The 23,514-nt window shown below is 43.0% G+C and overlaps 1 protein-coding gene across 1 annotated transcript in view; it reads right to left on the reverse strand.

The window, feature by feature from the left end:
- LOC115475115 (collagen alpha-1(XXVIII) chain-like) overlaps positions 1–23,514 on the reverse strand; it is a 152,329-nt gene that overhangs the window by 34,232 nt on the left and 94,583 nt on the right. Inside the window, exons 23-28 of the mRNA XM_030210855.1 lie at positions 23,229–23,297; positions 16,537–16,605; positions 15,444–15,512; positions 9,174–9,242; positions 5,289–5,357; positions 1,257–1,337 (exon numbers count right to left, since the gene is read on the reverse strand). Coding sequence (XP_030066715.1) covers positions 1,257–1,337; positions 5,289–5,357; positions 9,174–9,242; positions 15,444–15,512; positions 16,537–16,605; positions 23,229–23,297 — 426 coding nt within the window. The remainder of the gene's footprint in view (positions 1–1,256; positions 1,338–5,288; positions 5,358–9,173; positions 9,243–15,443; positions 15,513–16,536; positions 16,606–23,228; positions 23,298–23,514) is intronic.

Genomic DNA, 23,514 nt, shown 5'->3' on the forward strand with positions numbered 1-23,514 from the left:
ATTATGTTCGCGTTTTCTAATTCAAAATTATAAACTCTTACCGCATGGCCATGCGGCAGGGAGCCCTTACCGCTACCAACTGAGGTGGTGGTAAGGGCTCCTATCGTAACCCGGCGGTAACCGATTACTGCCAGGTTACCATCATGCTAACCATTTCCGTTGGGCCAGTGGTAGTCTCGGAACAGTGAACGGTAAGCCCGCATTTGACTTACTGCCGCTCTGTAAAAGGGCCCGTTAGTGGAACTTCTGCATACGCTTAGAAAAAACTAGTTTTTTCTGAGTTTGAGAGAACTGCTTATATTGATGCTTTTGGATGACTTTACATGCTTGCATATCTGATTTATCCTGCCATCTATGAACCCCTGTGCTACTTCACTCTACATGAAATCGTGTTCTCGGTTACAGTCTATAAAAATGGTCTGTGTTTTGGAATCTAACACCAAATATGCTACTTTGTAATTGCACATTTATTGATGCTTGTTCATGCTTAGCACTAAATGCCTCAATGTTCAGAAACTGTTCCACTGCATTTTAGTAGCTACAAAAGTTTGTATGAGACTAGAAATGTGCAAATATTTCAAGATTGAACTCAAAACCGACACATTTCGGTCTATTTTGAGTTTGATGGAATTTTCATTTTCCATAAACATCTCTCCCTCCTCAGTGGCCTTTGGCAGAGCCATCTCCCTCCAATTCACTGATACTAATGAGCCTCACTTCTGCTCATAAGACATCAACTATGGGGGTGTTGCGGAAAGGCAAGGAGGAAGCTGGGCTAAGAAGCGTTAGTGGGGAGAGAGGGGATGGGGCTTGGGCTGGGAAGTATCAGCAGGAAGCAAGACTCAATGACATCATGGGGGTGGTGTCTCAAAATGGAGAAATGCCAGCAGTGGTGAGGGAGGAGGGCAAGTGGACCTTTTGATATTAATGAGTGGGGAGGACTTGGAGACTTTTATAGAAGGATAAGAAAGAAGGAATGGTTCAGTGGCATCAGTGGAGGGATGAAGTAGGATTGAGAAGTGAAAAAAAACCTATGGACTTTTCTCCAGGCTTGTCAACTTGTTCTTAAAATCTATTTTTAAAATGTCTGCACATATATGACTATTGTATGTCTCTATGCATTTTTACACATTAAAAAATCTTTATAATAATTTGAACAGATTCTGGAAGGCTTTTCCTGTTTGGTGACTTTTACGGGTACATGGTTATAACTATAATCTTGATTGTGATGTAGACTTGTGATGACCTTTACTTACGGTTTCCCCTGGAAAGCCAGGATCACCTAAGTCCCCTTTATCTCCTTTTCGTCCCCTTTCACCTGCAGTTCCTCGATCGCCCTGTGAAAAACATTCATGATTTACTACTGAAAATATACTTAAAAAAAAAAATCTTTTATTGAAACATTTTCTTAAACTTTACAACTTGCAATTTAACAATATAACAGAACAGAAAAGCATCCATTGTAACTAGTACAGAAATTCACAAACTGCTTAAGTCCTTCCAGTTGCGTATGATAAGATGGAGAGCAACTGCTATCATAGTGTTAAACAGTTTTTGTTGACTATCTGGTATTATAATGTCTGGGTTGGAGGCATGTAAAATCATGGTTTTGTAAGAAATATCCAAATCTCTGGACAGGTCAAATATGAAAACCATTCTATTCCAAATTTTTGCAAAAGTAAATCATATGGGATTCTTCTAAACAAGAGCGGCATAGGTCCAATTTAGATAAATTTCTAATTTTGGCTATTTGGGATGGGGTCCAGTAAGCTTTATGAAAAATAAAATAAGATGATTGATATATTGCCGCTGATTTTGTGGGTCTTAGAGTTTTAGACCAGAATGTAGGCCAATCAAATTTAGAAGAGCAAAAACCTAATTCTTTCTCCTAGAATGATTCAAAAACATTTATGCACTTATTAGGTAAATCATGTATTTTATTATACAAAATAGAAGCTCTGTTTTCCCCCTAATTATTTGTTGACATAGAGAGGCATAATCGAAAGGTGCCGGCCATCTCTGGCGCCGGCGCCGCAAGCAGGCGGAGCCAACCGTATTTTCGAAAAATATGGCTGGCCATCTTTTTCTTCGATAATACAGTTGGGCCCGACCAAATGTCAGAGTTCGCCGGGGTTGAGATGGCCGGCCTCGGTTTTCGGCCATAATGGAAAAAAATGCCGGCGATCTCAAACCCGGCAAAATCCAAGTCATTTGGTCATGGAAGGAGCCAGCATTTGTAGTGCACTGGTCTCCCTGACATGCCAGGACACCAACTGGGCACCCTAGGGGGCACTTCTAAAAATTAAAAAATAAAATAAAAATAGCTCCCAGGTGCATAGCTCCCTTCCCTTGTCTGTTTAGCCCCCCACCCCACCCCTCACAACTCTACATCATTACCCTAAGGGGTGAAGGGGGGCACCTACATGTGGGTACAGTGGGTTTTGGGTAGGTTTTGGAGGGCTCCCATTTACCACCACAAGTGGAACAGGTGGGGGGGGGGGGGATGGGCCTGGGTCCACCTGTCTGAAGTGCACTGCACCCACTACAAACTGCTCCAGGGACTTGCACACTGCTGTCAGGGAGCTGGGTATGACATTTCAGGCTGGCATAGAGGCTGGCAAAAAAGTTTTTCTTTTTTTTTTTTGGGTGGGAGGGGGTTGGTGACCACTGGGGGAGTAAGGGGTGGTCATTCCTGATTCCCTCCGGTGGTCATCTGGTCAGTTCGGGCACCTTTTTGAAGCTTGGTCGTGAAAAAATAGGGACCAAGTAAAGCCGGCGAAATGCTTGTCAAGCCTGGCTTTTTTTCCCCATTATCAGGTGAAGCCGGCCATCTCGTGAGCACGCCCCCATCCCACCTCCATCCTGCCTTCACTACCCTGCCGACACACCCCCTTGATGTTTCGCCGGCTCCGCAACGGAAAGCAGTTGAACCCGACCAAAATCGGCTTTCGATTATACCGATTTGGCCGGGTTCAGGAGATCGCCAGCCATCTCCCAATTTGTGTCGGAACCGATTTGTGTCGGAAGATGGACGGCGATCACTTTCAAAAATAAGCCTGATAATGATGTGAATTCTGATGTAGAGGCCTTAAGGTTTGTTAGGGATTGAAAAGAGGATACGTAGGAGACAACCTGTTTCCATAAATTGGAATGCATTAGTGATATTTAAACAGCAATGCTAGAGCATCTTGGGAAAGTAAATTACCATTATTAAATAACTGTGATAAACACCATATCCCTTTAGTTTTCCATTGTGATTCTGAGTGCATTATGTAAATATGAAAATATGGTTCTTAAGATTTTGTTTGATTTATTTTATCTCATTAAGAGGCTCATTTTCAAAGCACTTAGCCTCCCAAAGTTCCATAGAAACCTATGGAACTTAGCCTCCCAAAGTGCTTTGAAAATATGCCTCTAAGGGGGTCCTTTACTAAGCCGCAGTAGTGTTTTTAGCTTCCCATAGAAATCAGCTGGCAGTAAACGCCGAGATGCCCATAGGAATATAATGAGCATCTCAGAGTTTATTGCCAGCTGATTTCTACCGCGAGCTATAAATGCTACTATGGCTTAATAAAAGGCCCCCTAAGGCAATGGTTCTCAGCTCATCCTTGGGACACACCTAGTCAGTCAGGTTTTCAGGTGAGGATACCTTCAATGAATATGCATGAGATATCTGTATAGAATGGGTCATGATTCAAGAAAGGTGAGCCCTTGGGCCAGAGCCGAGTTGGCGCTACCCGGTCAACCTGAGGGTTAGCCGGTCCCCAACTGGTGGCAGGCAAGTCACCCGGGCTAGGAACAGGAGAGACAGAACTAGGCACCAGGCCTAACTGCAGCTGAAGACTCGGCAGGAGCTGAGGTAAGGCTGGACTGGAGACAGGCAAGACAAGCAGGTCTGGAGACGGGCAAGGCAAGTAGGTCTGGAGACAAGGCAAGTTGGTCAGGAGGCGAGGCAGGGCTAGGAGGCAAGGTTGGAACTAGGAAGCAAGGCAAGTATGAGGAGGCAAAGCTGGCAGAGGTCAAGGAGTCAGGGCAAGGCAGACTGGAGCCAAGGCAAGGTAAGCAGATCAAGGCAGAGCAGACTCAAGAGACCCGTTGCGGAAGGTGCTGGAACAATGCCAGGAGCTTCCTTAAATCCTACTTGGCTGTCACTGCTGCTGGGGAGTAAAAGGAGTTCTTCAGTGAATGCACGCAGCCTAGGAAGCCAGCATCAGCCAGCAAATGGAGTTGCAGCTTGCGAGCAGGCCACTGCCCAGAGGACTGCCACAGAGCAGAAGGTGCGTCGGGGCAGGGGACACGATAGTGATCGTGAGAGCATGCACATTTATCTCATGCATATTCATTGTGGATATCCTGAAAACCTGACTGGCTGGGTGTGTCCTGAGGACTCCACTGAGAACCCCTGCTCTAAGGGGTAGTTAAATGTTTTGTGATAGTTTGTGAAACTCTTAACACACCTACTTTAGCACTACATTTATGACTAATGAGTTGCTTTGAAATGAATAATTTTGTATTGCAGTAATTCATTAGCAAAATGGCCCAGTTAGTATATGGCCCTCATAATGCATAATGATCAATTCATTGACTATTTATTTGAATTTATTTACCGCTTTTTTTAAAATTAATCCAGGGCAGTGTGCATTTTATTCCTATGGGCCCTGCTGCAGATAACTCAAGCCAGGGACGTAGCCAAACTTCTGTGGGAGGGGGGTCCAGAGCCAGAGGGGAGGGGGCACATTTAGCCCCCCCCCCGGCGCCGCCCCCCCCACCGCCGCCATTGCTGCCCCCCCGCATCTTTGTCGACCCCCCTCCCACCGTAAACCCTCCCCCGCCGCCGCCTACCTTCGCTTTTGCTGGCGGGTGACCCCAATCCCCGCCAGCCGACGTCCTCTCCGTCCTGCTGAGAGAAAAAAGTCTTCTTCCGGCTGTTGCATGCTGACGTCCTGCACATTGTACGTGCAGGATGTCAGACTCAGAGAACAGAACGTTCTGTTCTCTGAGTCTGACGTCCTGCACGTACAATGTTCAGGACGTCAGCATGCAACAGCTGGAAGAAGACTTTTTTCTCTCAGCAGGACAGAGAGGACATCAGCTGGCGGGGATTGGGGTCCCCCGCCAGCAAAAGCGAAGGTAGGAGGGGCGGGGGCGGGTTTGCCGGGAGGGGGGTCCAGGCTGGAATCTACGGGGGCCCAGACCCCCTCAGGCCCCACGTAGCTTCGCCACTGACTCAAGCTAACCTTTAGTAAAAGACCCCCTAAATCATTACAACAGTAATTGGTTTTACATACCTTTGGTCCTACGAGTCCCTCTCCTGGAGGCCCACGAGGTCCTGGTATTCCTTGCATTCCTTGTCCACCCTGATAATTAAATCAGAAAATTATTAAAGTAAAATGTTTATTTTACCAATTAGATATTGAAAACCAAGCTACAGCATCTATATAGCTATATATGACAGAGGCTGATATCACCTTATAGACTAACCAATTTCTTGAGGAATGAGCTTTCATGGACAAGACTCCACTTCATGGATTAACATGACAACTACATCTTTTTATGTCAAATTAAAACACTGTATACCAGGGGTGCACAAGTTCAGTCCCACAAACAGACCAGGTATTCAGGACATCCCTAATAAATACGCATACTATACAAAACAAGGCTGTACTTTCTTATATTAGTCAAAAATTTCAATTACATTACTAACATGACTAATTCTCCAAATACATTTACATATCAAATTTTATTATTACTGTTTTCACAAATATAATCTAAAATTCATATTTAATGCCATTTAATTAAAACCCTCAACTTTATTTCAAAGTGTAATCCCAAACAGTATATCCTCTTTTGCAAATCATCAAGGGTGAAATAGTAAATCATTTCTTGCTACTTGACCAACCTGTACATCCATGTCTAGTTTAGAGTCAAGATTACAAATAGAAGAATGCAAAGGCAGCAACACTCCTTTATTTTCAGGGTCCTTCTCTGATTCGTACTTCTTTTAACATCAACCCATAATAAAACAGTCTCATCCACATTCTGCTTAAGGAGGTGAGCATTCATCCATCAAGCACCCTGCCAAAATAGCTATTCACAAGATCATATGTCTCCTCCAGTGTAGATTAGCATGGAACAACAATTTGAATGTCTTCAGTGTAAATGAAATAAGATAATCCTCCAGAGCTCTGAGCTCATGTCTGAGGGAGCTCAGTGAAACATTAAATAAAATGGGAGAAAGCGGAGATCCTTGAGGTACTCCACAGCTGGAGCAACAAGATTTGGAATTCTCCTCATTTCTGATAAATCTGTAAAAAAAATTTTAAGGATGAAAACCAGGCCCAAACTGCATCCATAATTCCTATAGTGCTAAGTTTGTGTAAGAACAGGTCACGATCTATAGCACTGAATGCTGATGAGAGATCCAACTCTATTGGCAAGGTAGCTTCTCTGCAATCTACAATCCCTCTAAATTCTAATGTCAGTGCAAGCCAGAGTGTTCTAGTGTTTTAACAGCTTCTGAAACCATAGAATCTGAGACAAAGTATCGTAAATAATCCTGAGTGGTGTAGCAATTACCACTTCCACAATCTTGGCTAAAAAAGGAATACTAGTAATCACTAGATAATTGGTACGCAGATCAAGATTAGTTCCAAAGGACTTTAAAATGGGAGTTAGCATAATAAGATTAAAGGGTCCTTTTACTAAGCTGCGTTAAGCAGCTAGTGTGTTTTTTACTGTGTGTTAAATATTAGCGTGGACCCTTGCTAAGGCCTAACATGCATTAAGACCGGCCAGTGTGGGTAAAAATCCTCTGTTAGCTGCTTAACATGGGTATGAATAGTGTGTGGCCATGATAGGAGCCGAGGAGAGGACTGGCTTGCTATGACAGAGGCAAGAGCAAGCAGTAGGTGCAGTCATAATGTCAACAGTCTGGTAGCGTGGCTGTAGTGACTGATCCTCTCTCCTGAACTCCCCATAAGATTACCCCCCTCCCCAAGGTTGTCCCCCATCTGGTAAGACCCCCTCTGAAAGACTCCCACCTGATCTAATTCCTGAAGCCTCACCTCCCTTCCAAACAGCACATTTATGGTTAGCCCCTCTCGTTTCTTAAACTCTTCCCCTAACAGCAAGGTGACCCTCCCTCCACTGTTTATTACCAAGTAACTGGGATTTAATAGTACCAATTTTACCCTTAAAATAGTCGGCTAATTCAGCAGCGGAGCAGGGGGCCTACTGCCAAATTGGGTTGGCACAATATCCTTTATGCAGCCAAACCCCTGCTCTTTGCCCCTCCATCCCCCTGGTTCCCACTCTCTAACTTAAAATATTAAATACCTGAGCTGGCAGGGATCCCTAAGTCATGCCAACTGAAGAGCTCCTTGATATCACCCTGACCCCCCTCTAACACAGCTCGGCAGTCAGTGACGGCTTTAATGATCTGCCCGACACTGATAACTGGCACATGCTCAGTTTCAAGCAGTATGAATTAAACTGTTGTAAGGTCTCCACCTCCGGGAGACTCCTGGAAAAATCTCCTGCACTCTTGAGTCCCTCGGCCCTTTAGCTGAGCTGTGTGCTGTAATCCACTGCTAAAGAGCATACGGCAATCCACAAGGTCAGATCATTATACTTTATTGTAATCCCTTTGTGTCAACTGCTCCTCCAAAGGTAGTTCCCACCACAGCATTTCTCAAGAAGCATAGCAGTTCAACAGCATAGCATTCAAAACAAAAAAACCCAAAAGGTTACAAAATCTCAGCAGTTCATATAAAGCAGTTATGCAAACCAATTCTTCAAACAAAGTAGCTAAAAAGGACTCAAACTCCCAGAAGTTCATGTATAACAGGTATGCAAAGTAATTCTCTAAACACGGTAGCTCCAGAAAGGGTTCAAACCCTCCCCAACAGTTCATGTCAGCAGTTAGGCAAAACAATTCCCCAAACACAGCAGTTCAGAAAGGGTTCAAATTCCCAGCAGTTCATGTATAGCAGTTATGCCCAAAACCACCACTCCTCCTCTCTCTCTTTCAAAAGAAATCAACCTAGGGAGAGTGGCAAGGGTCCCTTCCCAACCAGGCCAGCATTATACCCTGACCACCACCCGTGTGACCCTTCCAACAAGCAATTATTGGCACTAATTAGATGTAGTTGGAATTTACATGCATAAATTTAGGCACGGTATCTGTGTCTAAATGATACATATGAGTAAAAAAAGGCGCCATGTATAGAATTCACCCTTTATGCACATATTTGCACTGCTACACTAGTAGTGAAAGAAACAGAGACACCTACTTTCTTTTATAGCGTAGACTCCAGAGAGGTGTCTTCTTGACACCTTAAAAAAGGTTCCATCTATAGACTATATAGCATATGTTAGTTTACAAACATATTCTAGTCAGAAGGGGGAAGTTATCAACGTGGGAAACTTAAGTCGGGTTATCCTATATAATAATTCTCACCTCCAACATTCTGAGGCTGCCTGGAACCGTGGATCATGTTGGAGTAGATAATAGTGATGTCACACAGCCCACACCAGATTGGCCAGTAGAAGGGAGAGGGGCGGAGCCACGATACAGGGAGCAGCGAATCAGCAGAACACGGGGAATGCACAGCAGCAGGAAAAGAAGCCTCTCTCACACAGTCACTCTCACATACACTCTCTCAAACATACACACTCAGAGGAAAACATTGCTAGCGCCTGTTTCCTTTCAAACAGAAACGGGCCTTTTTTTTTTACTAGTTTTACTATAAATTGAGTTATTTTAGCAGACAGTCTCATTGCATAAAATGGGACCCTTTACTAAAATAGTCTGACTTGCTGTAAAATATCCTGACTCAAAAGCAGTCCACGTTGATAACTTCCTGCCATTATAGCACTCTTCTGTTTAGCTGGCTCTAGATGAAGCCCCACAAAATGTTGTGTTCTCTGTTTTAATAGCATGATAGCAGTAGAAAATACAGTAATTTAGATTCCTCAGGTATCTGAAAGAATAAAAATTTCAATTACGCAAACAGGAGATCTTAAAACTCATATGAAGAATCCTACGATGACTAATAATGGAATCTAGTTGTATGTCCCTGATACATGGTTTTGTTCTTTTAAAATGTGAATAAATGAAAGCTCTGAGTTTTTTTATACTCTCTGTTGCGGAATGGTTGATGGCTTGTTTTTACCTTAGGTCCCTGAATCCCTTCACCTGGAGGTCCAAGCAAGCCTGGTTGTCCTTGTTTTCCTTCATTTCCCTATATTAAAATTAAAAACACAACTCCTCATAATGTAACCCATAATTGTACTGTAACACATTGTATTTCCATCATCACAATGTATTGTAAGCCACACTGAGTCCGCAAATAGGTGGGAAAATGTGGGATACAAATGCAATAAAATAAATAAATAAAAATACCCAGTAATTTTGTTAAAATTTTAATTCCAATATCCACTTCCCATGTATTGTGCAAACCTTACATGATCATTTACAGATGGAAACACATATTTAAGCACTGTTATTTTATTGCCATTTAGGTTTAGGATTAGTTTTTCATCATTTTTGAACGCACACAGCCAAGAGTATATACCTTTGGTGGGGCTGAACAGAGACTTCCATATTACAACATGGGTAGAGCTGTCACCAGCACTCTTTAGAAAGTGCTGCTTTAGAAAGCATAAAATATTCTATGGTCACCTCTGTTCTCAAGCTCAGCCAGTGTGAATAAGTACCATATTTTTCGGACTATAAGACACACTTTTTTCCCCCCAAATTTGGGAGGAAAATGGGGGGTGCGTCTTATAGTCCGAAGGTAGCGATTTCCCTCCCTCCCGCCCCCCCCCCCGAGTTCGGGATCACCCTCCCTCCCCCTGAGTTCGGGATCGCCCTCCCCCCCGGCCCTGTCACCACTTCTCCCTACTCACGTCACGCGATCTTCCCTGATGGTCTAGTGACGTCGGGGCAGGAAAGAGCCCCCTCTTTCCTGCCCAGCGCGCTGCTCTCCGTCCTCCTGTATGCAGCCTGACGGTCTCTCGCCGAGACCATCAGGCAGCATACAGGAGGACGGAGAGCAGCGCGCTGGGCAGGAAAGAGGGGGCTCTTTCCTGCCCCGACGTCACTAGACCACCAGGGAAGATTGCGTGACGTGAGTAGGGAGAAATGGTGACAGGGCCGGGGGGAGGGCGATCCCGAACTCGGACAAGATGCACCGGAGCACCTAGGTTTTAGAGGAGGGAAAAAGGAAATTTTTTTTCCTATTTCCCTCCTCTAAAACCTAGGTGCGTCTTATGGTCCGGTGCGTCTTATAGTCCGAAAAATACGGTAGTTGAAAAGTTATTCATCTTACAGTGAAACCCTACCTTGAGTTCTGTGCACAGCTCTGGAGAGAAAGGATATTCTGCATGATCTAAGTGGACAGGAGAAGTTCCTGCCCATTTAAACCATGTTGAGCTGGCTGGCTGATGATATTCAGTGTCACTTAACCAGGCCAAGCTGCTGCATATCAGCATTGACCATTGCGACACTGTTTAGGCAGTGCTAGAGCAGCTGGAGGTGGAGTTAGGTGGTTTCGGAAGTTTTCCAGGACCAATGATATTCATTGCTGGTGCCTGCATACCTAACTGGGCACCGAATATGAGCTATACCCGCATAATTTCCAGGTACTACCACAGTTCCCGAACGTGGCCTGGCATTGAATATCCGGGCCTATTTTAGCCAGTGGGAACACTGGGCTCCTCCAATTGAATATCAGGGGAGGAGGGGTGAACTTCTTCAAAACAATATTGATAATTGGGATATATTCAGAAGGAGGACAACCAGAATGCTGCATGACTCCATTCTCAAACTAATCTAGTAAAATTAAAATGGACTAATGCACCTATATTGCCCTCCTCAATCCAACTAAAAGGATACAGGTTTCCATAGCAAGTAGGTTTTTAGCTGTACTGTAAGAAGGCATTTCTGGCGGTCATTACTTGGGTGGGGGGGGGGGCAAATAGTATTTTCAAAGTACAAGGAAACCTGATTCGATTCCCACTGTGGCTCCTTGTGACCCTGGGCAAGTTACTTAACCCTCCGTTGCCCCAGGTACAAAATATGATTGTGAGCCCATTAGGGACAGAGAAAGTACCCACAGAAGGCAGTATATCAAATATATAACCTCCCTTAACCCTCTCCCTTTACTCACACTATTTTACTCCATTTGTCCATGCCCCCATACTGACAGAGCAGTGTCTTCCCTGGCTGAAACCCCTCCTACCCCTACTCCCCTCTTTCCCCACCCCTAAGGTAGCCCTCGCCCCCTCTAAGGGCTACCTTTAAAACAGTGGTGTTTGGGGGGGGGGGGGGGGGGTGTCTTCGGGCAGGAGCAATGCCCAGGCCAGCACCAGCTGCAGAATGGTGCTCCTAGTATCCAGTAATCTTAGCATACAAACTGCGCTTTCATTTAGGTGATAAGATTATAGAATTAGGGAGTTGATGTTTTCTCCAATTTGTTTGTTCTTATGATATACTTGTTTGAATTAGGTGTATCAAAGTGAGGGTCCAAAGTGAATACATTTGTGCATTAGTCCCTGATGCAGGCAACTGTGCCAAAACGTATTTTGGCTATTGATGGAATCATTACAACCTGTGATTTGAAACATTTGCTACCCTTCTTGGATTTTTTCTTTTTCTTGGTTAAGTTTGAACCAGTCAAAAATAAACCGGATATTCAATGCTGGTCACTGAAAACAGCTCAGCATTGAATATCTGGGCTCAGTGTCGACCATGTGTGTTAGCTGGACTTACTCCTGCAGTCTGAATATTGTAAATGATAGTAAATGATGACAGATAAAAACCTGCACGGTCCATCCAGTCTGCCCAGCAGTCACATTCATTATCAAATTGTTATTGAACCAACAATCCAATAGTATTATTACAACATTTTACTCACTAAGTTCCACTTTACCATGTCTTCCCCTCCCCCACTGAGATATACAGCACATAATCTGAATGTAATATAAAATATTAATTCTTGATCCTGAACTATCCTTACCGTTTTGAGGGCTCAGACCATAAAAGTCTACTCGGCACTGGCCCTACTTTGCAACTACTGGAGTTGCCATCGAAACCCCCTCCAACCTATCCTAATCTGTCTTGCTATATACAGGACATCAACCGTAAGTCCATCCAATATTGCCTTCACTTCCCTACTGCTGGAGCTGCCATCTAAGCACCATTCCTACCCATCATAAATGAACTTATTGCTGTTGACGTGTCAAGTTTTGTTTTGATACTATCCTCTTTCTGTTTAGGAATTCTTTGTGCCTATCTCATGCATTTTGAATTCCAACACTGTGTTTTTCTCCACCACCTCCACCAGGAAGGCACTCCAGGCATCCATCACCTTCTCTGTGAAAAGTATTTTCTGAGGTTAATCCTAAGTCTACTGCAACCTCAATTTATGTCTTCTAGTTTTACTGCATCTCTGACTCTGGAAAAGATTTGTTTGTAGATCGATACCATTCATATATTTAAACATCTGTACCATACCTTCTCTATCCCTTCTTTCCTATAGGATATACACATTCAGGTCTTCAAGTCTCTTCTCATATGTCTCTTGCTGCAATCCTGATATCATTTTTGTTTCCTTTCTATGGACCACTTCAAGTTTTCTTATGTCCCTAGCAAGATATGGCCTCCAGAACTGAACACAATCTGGCCAATATTCAGCACTATTGAACTGACCACACTGGGTCAGACCAATGGTCATTCCAACCCAGTATCCTGTTTTCAACAGTGTCCAATGCAGGCCACAAGTACCTGGTAGAAACCCAAATTCCATGGTACCAATCCCAGGGCAAGCAGTGGCTTCCCCACATCTATCTCAATAGCAGACTGTGGACTTTTCCTCCAGGAACTTTTTTAAACCCAGATATGCCCACCACTGTTACCACATCCTCTGGCAATGAATTCCAGAGCTTAACTATTCGTTAAGGAAAAAAATAAATAAAGTATTTCCATGTAAATTCATTGAGTGTACCCTAGTTGTCGTACTTTTTGAAAGAGTAAAAAATCGATTCACTTTTACCCATTCTACACCACTTGGGATTTTGTAGACCCCAGTCATATATCCCCTCAGCCGTCTCTTTTCCAAGCTGAAGAGCCCTAACCTCTTTAGCATTTCTTCATATGAGAGAAGTTCAATTCCCTTTATCATTTTGGTCACTCTTCTTTGAACCTTTTCTAATTCTGCTTTGTCTATTTTGAGATACGGCGACCAGAATTGAATGCAGTACTCAAGTTAAGGTTGCAAAATGGAGCAATACAGAGGCATTATAATATTCTTGATCTTATTTACCATCCCTTTCCTAATCATTCCTAGCATCCTGTTTGCTTATTTTTAGCCACTGCAATACACTGAGCAGAAGATTTCAGTGTATTGTCTACAGTGACACCTAGATCTTTTTCTTGGTTGCTGACTCCCAAGGTGGACCCAAGGTGATTATTCTTCCCAATATGCATCACTTTGCATTTGTCCACATTAAATTTAATCTGCCATTTGGATGCCCAGTTTTCCAATTTCCTAAGGTTTTCTTGCAATTTTTCACAGTCCGCATATGTTTTAACAACTTTGAGTAGTTTTGTGTTATCTGCAAATTTAATCATAGGAACATAAGCATTGCCATACTGGGACAGACCAAAGGTCCATCAAGCCTAGTATCCTGTTTCTAACAGTGGTCAATCCAGGTCACAAGTACCTGGCAAGATCCCAGAACAGTAAAACAGATTTTATGCTGCTTATTCTAGAAATAAGAAGTGGATTTTCTCAAGTCCATCTTAATAAAGAGCAATGGATATTTCTTTTAGGAAATTATTGAAACCTAACTGCTTTTACCATATTCTCTGGCAACGAATTCCTGAGTTTAATTACACATTGAGTGAAGAAATATTTTCTCTGTTTTTTTTTTTTTTAAATTACTACTTAGTAGCTTCATTGCATGCCCCCTAGTCCTAGTTCTCTTGGAAAGAGTAGACAAGCAATTCACATCTACCTGTTCCACTCCACTCAGTATTTTATAGACCTCTTATCATATCTCCCCTCAAAGCTGAAGAGCCCTTGCTGCTTTACACTTTCCTTATAGGGAAGTCATCCCATCCTCTTCATAATTTTTGCCATCCTTCTCTGAACCTCTTCTAATTCTGCATTATCTCTTTTGAGATGCGGTGACCAGAATAGCACACAGTATTCAAGATATAGTTGCACCATGGAGAGATACAAAGGCATTATAATATTCTCATTTTTGTTTTCTATTCCTTTTCTAATAATTCCTAACATTCTATTTGCTTTTTTAGCTGCCACTGCACACTGAGCAGAGCAGTGCATCTGCCCCTTAGCCACTTTCCACTTTTCCTCCCTTATTTGTGATCCTCTTGAGCTTTTACTGTTAACTGCTGAACTGCCATATGGTGTTTGGTGGTATATCAAATGAAATAACATAAAATAAATAAATAAAATAAATTACCTTCTATCCCACGACTTTCTAATTTCCTCAGGATTCTTTCATGAGGTACTTTGCCAAATGCCTTTTGAAAATCCTGATACACAATAACAACTGGCTTACCTTTATCCATATGTTTGTTAACCCCTTTAAAGAAATGTAGTAGATTGGTGAGGCAAGATTTCCCTTCACTAAATCCATGTTGGCTTTGTATCATTAATCCATGCTTTTGAAAGTAATTTTGTTCTTTATAATAGTTGCTACCATTTTGCCCAGCACTCACGTCAGGCTCACTGGTCTATATTTTCATGGATCACCTCTGGAACCCTTTTGAAAAATTGGTGCTACATTGGCCAAATACATGTGGGAACAACTTGATATGTATTTTTTTGTTTCTGAAAATTTTGATAATATTCTTTGAATTTTGTTTTATATTTTGAATGTTCATCACATGCATTTTATATTTTATTTCTATAGGCGATGACCGATGTGACTTCATATTAGATGTTTAGTTTTTAATTCATTTAGGGGGTCTTTTACAAAGCAGCACTAGCGTTTTTAGCTCGCACTACAAATCAGCTGGTGCTAAACGCTGAGACGCTCATTATATTCCTATGGACGTCTCGGTGTTTAGTGCCAGCTGATTTGTAGCGTAAGCTAAAAATGCTAGCACTGCTTTCTAAAAGACCCCCTTATATTCCAATTCTGATACAGGTGAAAGTGAAACATTTCCATGTTGGGCTTTATGTGATCACTGTTTTTATTTTAATTTTGATATTTGTGTAAAGATATTTTTTTCATTTTTTGAATTTGTGGTTTGTTTTTTTATGCCTGCTTCTTTTTATAGCTAAATGTAACTTGCCTTGAGTCACCAATGAAAATGTATGGGCTAAATCCAAATGAATGAAAATAAATAAATAAGATAAAATAAATAATTGAAGACATTCAATGCTAAGAAACAAATGAACTTGACTTACCTTTGGTCCTGGGAGGCCTTCTCCTGGTGGACCAGGGAGACCCACTGGTCCTCTAAAACCTTGCTCACCCTGCAAAATGATATGCTTGAAATGTTAATATATATGAACCACTTAAAAAAATAATTGACTTAATGGGACTCTTTTTCTAAAATGCAAGTAGGGTCTTGTACTTACTGCATGTTAACAGCAAAAATGAACATGTGATTTTAAATGCAAAACCTGTGCAGTAAATGCAGGGGGCATGTCCTGCATCCTTGCATTTACCACACAGGACAGTCAGTTAACACACAAGCACCTTGATACATGCCTGGGCCAGTAATGCAGGCCCTCCACTATGGGCCTGGGCATGCAACAGTGCCTGTATGTTAACTTTCAACAGTACAGCTACTCACAGCAGTGCCATCTGTTTCTGGCATCTCCGAGCACATCCTCCAAACTCTCCAACCCCCCCCCCCCCTGATCATCTTATCTCAGTACTCCCACCTCCTGGTCACATCCCCTCACCCTCAATCATGTCACCTGAAGCCCCCCACCACCTGCCACAGCCTTCGAATCCCCTCACCAAGCTCCTCCCACTATGCACACCCCTCCCACCTATCCCCAAACAAATCATTCATCTCAGCCCCTTCTGATTCTAATGCGTGTGGCTCCTGGTTCAAAATGTATTGGTTTGGGGCAAGGTGGGAGGGGCTTGGTGGTGGGTTATTTGGAGGATGTGATTGGGGTTTGGCCATCTCCGTACTTTGGATTGCAGGTAGCACACCTGCATTTACTGCCTCCTCTTGACATGACAGTAAGTGCAGCTGCACTATCGGCACTTGTGAGAGCTACTATGTGGTAGTGACCCATGTGCTAGCTGTCATAGCCAGCCACTCCTCTGCCTGCCCAAGTCATGCTCATCTCCTGCCCACTTCTGCACTGGCTGCTGTAACAATGCGGAAGACATTAGCACAATTCTGTGCTCGTGTCTATCTTGTGGCAAAACCTGCATTTGCTGATTAACACATCTACAAAAATCTCTATAGAACTGTATGTATCCAATCATAGGTAGACTGCTTGAATTTATTTATCAAATACAAGAAATGATTTGTACCTTAGGCCCTGGAAACCCTTTTCCCTCCAAGCCTTGCTCCCCAGGGGATCCTGGAAGTCCAGGAAGTCCCTAATTAAAAAAAAAAGAGATGAATTGATCTAATTAGTATATATTATGCATACATCTTTTATTTATTTATTCCACTAATAATCATGGATTAATATGAGAAAGAAATATTGACATATGAACCATTCACACAGAAACAAGGACCATCTTTAATTTTTATTCATATACTTTGACTTTGGAACTTGCTGCAGGCATGTAGTATCTACAATTATTTGCACCTGCTTTTTTTGTGGGTAGATTTTGTTAAAAAAAACAGTGCATAATGTCATTAAAATATTTGGGTGTCAGACTTTCTAATTGGTTAGATACCCTTTTTGACCTGAACTATAAACCTTTGATTCAAAAACTGCAAGAGAACTTGAGAGAGTGGAATAGGGGAGTCTTTTCCTGGTTGGGTAGAATGGCTATACTTAAAATGAATGTGTTACCTAGACTCCTCTATTTGCTTCAAGCTCTACCTATTGTTATTAGGGACCATCTCAATGTCAACGTCTGCTACTCTCTTTTGTGGGGGGTAGTAAGTAGCTTTGTATACCCAAGGGTACCCTGTTTAGACATAAAGAGCTGGGGGGCCTGGGGCTACCTGACCTGTGTAGCTATTACTTGGTGACCCAGGTGAGGCATGTTTGCACTGCTGTGTGAATCTGGGCCTTTGAGGTGGAGCTCCTTCTGTAGATAATCCCTTTACTAGCCCTGTCTTGTGGTTGTGGAGGCAGCTACGGAGTTGTTTAGAGGGAGTGGGTACAGTCTCAATGCTAGTCCCTTTTATTACAGTCTTTCAGATGCATCCCTGATCCGAAAAGGGTACCCTGTTTAGACATAAAGAGCTGGGGGGCCTGGGGCTACCTGATCTGTGTAGCTATTACTTGGCGGCCTAGGTTAGGCATGTTTGCACTGCTGTGTGAATCTGGGCCTTTGAGGTGGAGCTCCTTCTATAGATAATCCCTTTACTAGCCCTGTCTTGTGGTTGTGGAGGCAGCTACGGAGTTGTTTAGAGGGAGTGGGTACAGTCTCAATGCTAGTCCCTTTTATTACAGTCTTTCAGATGCATCCCTGATCCGAAAAGGGTACCCTGTTTAGACATAAAGAGCTGGGGGGCCTGGGGCTACCTGACCTGTGTAGCTATTACTTGGCGGCCCAGGTTAGGCATGTTTGCACTGCTGTGTGAATCTGGGCCTTTGAGGTGGAGCTCCTTCTGTAGATAATCCCTTTACTAGCCCTGTCTTGTGGTTGTGGAGGCAGCTACGGAGTTGTTTAGAGGGAGTGGGTACAGTCTCGATGCTAGTCCCTTTTATTACAGTCTTTCAGATGCATCCCTGATCCGAAAAGGGTACTCTGTTTAGACATAAAGAGCTGGGGGGCCTGGGGCTACCTGACCTGTGTAGCTATTACTTGGTGGCCCAGGTGAGGCATGTTTGCACTGCTGTGTGAATCTGGGCCTTTGAGGTGGAGCTCCTTCTGTAGATAATCCCTTTACTAGCCCTGTCTTGTGGTTGTGGAGGCAGCTACGGAGTTGTTTAGAGGGAGTGGGTACAGTCTCGATGCTAGTCCCTTTTATTACAATCTTTCAGATGCATCCCTGATCCAAAATGGGTGGCAGGGAGGTGAAGATTAAAGGGTTTAGCCTTGATAGTTCACTTATTACAGGAGGGACAGTTGAAAGCATTTGCCCAGCTCCAATCAGAGTTTGATTTAACTAGGCTGGAATTTTCTTCTATCTTCAGTGCTGACATAGCCTGCACTGTGCGCCCTATAAGACAGCCACCACAAAGGATCCAGGTGCCCCGGAGGAACTTTGGACTCAGCATCCCCCCACCATGAGAAGCTTGATCTCTGTACTCTATAAGTGTATTCAGGGCTTTCAATTTGAGAAACTTTTTTATATGACTCACTGGGAGACTGATCATCAGCAGACATTTTGTATCCCGCAGTGTAAAGAGGTGGTTGACTTGGTACATACGACTAGTGTCTCGGCTCAGCAGCAAGAGACCAATGTTAAGGTGTTTATGCGCTGGTATATGACCCCTGTTTGGTTGCAATCCTTTCATGGTGGGGGTCTGGGCATTGCTGGAGGGGCTGCAAGGAGCGGGGTTCATACTTATACATGTGGTGGGCTTGTCCTTACATTCACTCATTTTGGGATCACGTACTAGCTGATATTAATGGGGGTTGAACCTGGGGAATACACCTGAGCTGTGCTTATTACTTATTACCTGTGGTTATTATTTATAGGACTTAACCATTGTGCATTTGATCAATAGAATGTGCTATTGCTACAACCTGCTACAACCTTCTTCCCAGTGATAGGGGATTGGTACAAGAGACTGAGATTTGTGATTTTGACGGAGCAGCTGACTGCTATTCAGGGGAGTACAGTAGGGAAGTTCTACAGGAGGTGGTCATGGCTCCAGCAGTTTTGGGGCACTAAACCGGACCTGTCAGCAGGTGTCAGTTCATGATGGCCTCGTTTCTTTACTTGTGTTCTACCTCTGATTTTGGTAGCTCATAATTGAACATCTTTCTGCACTCATATCCATTATAGCAGTTCTTCTATATGCTTTTGGGATGGGGGGGGATGGGAGGGGGAGCTTGAGGGAAACTGTTCAGAACTTGGTTGATGCTGACTTGATTTGTTTGTTGTCTTTTGTTTTGACTCTGAGCCTGGGGCGTAGCCAGACACCCAGTTTTGGGTGGGCCTGGGCCCAAGATGGGTGGGCAGAAGAACTCCGCCCTCTCCGCCCTCTCTCGCCTGCATGCCATATGGTCTCTCAAACATCCCCCCTCCCCCACATACCTTTTAAATAGCAGATTTTCACTGGCAGCGAGCAGCAACTAATACACACTGCACGTATTGGACCCACAGCCTTCCCTCTGATTCCCTCTGTTTCCACATAGGCGGGAATACATCAGAGGGAAGGCTAAGGGTCTGGAGCACGCAGTATGTATCAGTCACTGCTCACTGGAGGCGAAGATCTGCTATTTACAAGGTACGCAGGAGGGACAGTTGTTGGGAGTTTTCGGCTGGTGGGGCTTGGGGATCCCTGCCAGTCACATCATAGGTGTGCTGCTACTGGGTGGACCTGAGCCCAAAATGGGTGGGCCTGGGCCCATCTCGGTCCACCCTTGGCTACACCACTGCTCTGAGCTTAATAAAAATTTACAAGCTCAAAAAACAAAACAAAACAGTGTATGAAGAAGCCATCTACATGCCTGCTGTTCCTCCTTTAACCTAATTATGCACCAAAGATGTCTCCTGTCCATGAAGCTGGAAGTCCAAATGTTCTGGAACAATGCACAGACTTTAGCTGTATAGGGGAAGGGGTGGCAATTTTCAGAATGCTGATTAAAATGGGTAAAATACTTTTTACCCCTATAAATTACTTTGAAGATGATTATTCCACTTTTTATTTAATTTAAAAGCTCATATTCTACTTGACCAGGTTCATGACACGATCAACGTGCCTTGTTGCATGCAATAAAACAAGTAAGGAAAGCGTTCAGAACATGGCTCATGGAATTCTTTCCAGCCCCTCTGTATATAAATATGTATGTGTGTATGTGGGGGAGGGGGTTGTGCATGTTTGTGTGTCTGTGTCTTTGGTTTGTGTGTGTGTGCTTTCTATGTGTCTGTGATCAGGAGCGGAGATGACATAAGTACATAAGTAATGCCATACTGGGAAAAGACCAAGGGTCCATCGAGCCCAGCATCCTGTCCACGACAGCGGCCAATCCAGGCCAAGGGCACCTGGCAAGCTTCCCAAACGTACAAACATTCTATACATGTTATTCCTGGAATTTTGGAGTTTTCCAAGTCCGTTTAGTAGCGGTTTATGGACTTGTCCTTTAGGAGAAGGAATTTGGAAAGGTGCAACTCCTTAATCACTATGTTACAATGAAGCATTGTCCCCTGGATTCTACATATGGTGACTAAAGCTGAGCGTGCAAATCAGCGTGCATTGCTGATTTCCATGTATAGTTTAATTGATTAATGGGCCAGTCAGTGCCAATAATTGGTATTATTAAGAAAGGCATGGAAAACAAAAATGAAGATGTTATAATGCCTTTGTATTGCTCCATGGTGTGACCGCACCGCAAATACTGTGTGCAATTTTGGTCACCGCATCTCAGAAAAGATATAGTGGAATTAGAAGAGGTACAGAGAAGGGTGATGAAAATGATAAAGGGGATGGGATGACTTCCCTATGAGGAAAGGCTAAAGCAGCTAGGGCTCTTCAGCTTGGAGAAAAGATGGCTGAGGAGAGATATGATAGAGGTCTATAAAATAATGAGTGGAGTGGAACGTATAGATGTGAATCACTTGTTTATTCTTTCCAAAAATACTAGGACTAGGAGGCATGCAATGAAGCAGTTTGGGGTTGGTATGTAATTTGCAGGGGATGTTTTTTGGTTGGGGCAGTAACCAGAATGGTGAGGCAGTTGCAAGGGGTAGTTTTTGGATATGCCACATTTTATGGAGGTGGTGGGGGTAGTTTTTTTTAGTATGGGACAGTTTGCAGGATAGTGTTGCAGTTGTGGTGGAGGGATAGTTTTTGAGTGTGGGGGCAGTATGCAGAGAGGTGGAGCATTTGCCGGTAGATAGTTTTTGGGTTGTGGGGACAGTTTGAGGGAGTGAAGTAGTTGCAAGGGGGGGGGGGGGGGGCAGAATAGAGAATTTCACCTTTTAAATTGCCTTGCCTTGTTGTCTAACTACTACATTTCACTCTAACGCCTGTGTTTACAAAGGCACACTATAGGCATATTAGCGTTTTTAATGAGCATTAAATACTAATGTGTGTCAAACGCTAACGCACCTACAGGAATGTATTGGCGTGTTAGCATTTAATGCGCCTTAAATTTATAGGCGCGTTAAAAACACTAATGCACCTTAGTAAACATACCCCTAAGTTTCTATGCTACAGAAACTGGAACTCTTTTTCTTATAGAAATGCATTGTTTTGACCTCAGTGAGTCCTTTTATCAGCTTTTCCCACATGTCAAATTTCACCCCATTTCATTAAATTTTCAGAGTTAATTTGCCCCCAGACAGATGGACAGGCATTCTTGACCTCTTTTCTATAATTCTTTCCAACTTCCGTTGGATTGGAAAGAAAAACAAAATCAAACAAATATTGTAAAACCATTATTTCAAAAACCTCTTCAAGTACAAATAGAGATCATCTCTCCCAACAACATCAGCATAACCCCAAACAATAACTATCGCTAAAATACTAAACAAATTAGATCTATAGTAATAAGAATTGTGGAACAATGTCATATTTGGGTACTTTATGAAAGACAGTGAAATGTAAATGGAGGAAGCCCTAACTTATATAATTTAATTTGGATTTCCTTCAAAACTATTTGACTAGTGGGGCATCTAAAGACTCTCTACACAAATACAGGACTCTGTCAACAACACGGAACTTTCTGAACTCTGTATCCCCTCACATTTCCAGTGGCACTTTTTCTGTGGAAAAAGCTTTGCAAATTGCTCTTCTTATGTTTTTGACATGCTCTTGGTACAGAATAACTTTTATCCTTATAACTAAAACAGTGGAGGAGTAGCCTAGGGACTGGGATCCTTGGGAACTGGGTTCAATTCCCACTGCAGCTCCTTGTGACTCTGGGTAAGTTACTTAACCCTCGATTGCCCCAGGTACAAATAAGTACCTGTATATACTATGTAAACACTTCGAATGTAGTTGCAAAAACCACAGAAGGCTGGTATATCAATTCCCTTTCCCCTTCATCATTAATGTAACTAACCTAGCTTCAAAGTAATTTTTGAGGTGGGCACTATCCAGTCATATGCAGGCGGTGTATCAAGTCTTTATTAAACTTCAACTTGATGATTGCCTGTTGGGGAGAAGTATATGTGCGGGAGATGCAAAGAGCTTCTAACTCCCAGAAAATATGTACAGTTCCTGGAGGCTAAAGTGGCACACCAGAAGGAGTTAAGCCAACCAGAGATATAGTAGCGTGGCCTCTGCTTCTGAGCAATTTTGAATGAGCAAGGTCACCCAAAAGAAGACTATGAACTTGAACAGACAGAAAGCGATCCTATAGCTAGGCCTTGTCTTCCAGATGATCTTTTATACTAAGGTTGCAACGCCAGGGGTTTTTCCCCCCTAGGAGAGTAGGGATCATTTTGATGCTGTTACTGGTGATTTGATCATTAGAAATGTAGGTGACTGGGTGGCTGGTGCCCTGGCCATGAGGATCACTGAATAACATGTTTGATTGCTGAAAATGGAGTAGCTAGGATTTTAGAAAATACTAGAAAGGAGCAATTTGTCATGTTACATGTGGGTACCAATAATATGAATGAGGAATGTTCTGGAAGCCAAAATGAGAAAACTGAAATTCAGAACTTCCAAGGTAGCCATATAGACTTTGAGATCATCACCTCTTACTTCTCTATGAGTGAGCAGTAGGATCTGATAGGTACTTCTAAGTGACCTGGATTGATTACTCTCAGAAAAAGGGTGTGTACTTAATGAATCAGTTGTGTGACTCAGCATGGTACTTTTATGGTCTTATCTAAGTTAAATGAATATTGGATACAAAGACTTAATATTGCCTGCCACTGATGTATGGAAACTAAATGTAAAGTCCAGTATACATACTGGTAGGCCTGGATAGCCATCTCCTTTTGGTCCAAATGGCCCAGGGGGTCCTGGATTCCCACGGTCACCCTATGAACAATGGAGAAACACAAGACATTCATTTTACTATAGAATAACCTTTCAGAAATGCAACATCTATATTAATGTTGATACACATTCACTTGTGTTGGGTAGCTATCTTCAAAAGTTAAATATTGGCATATAAAGAAATAGTTTGGGAATGATTAACTCAATGACCTACTAGTGACAGTATTATGCATTGCCAGAAAGAAGACAGAAGTTGGAG

Source organism: Microcaecilia unicolor, chromosome 7 (assembly GCF_901765095.1).
Source record: "Microcaecilia unicolor chromosome 7, aMicUni1.1, whole genome shotgun sequence".
NCBI classification, from domain to species: Eukaryota; Metazoa; Chordata; class Amphibia; order Gymnophiona; family Siphonopidae; genus Microcaecilia; species Microcaecilia unicolor.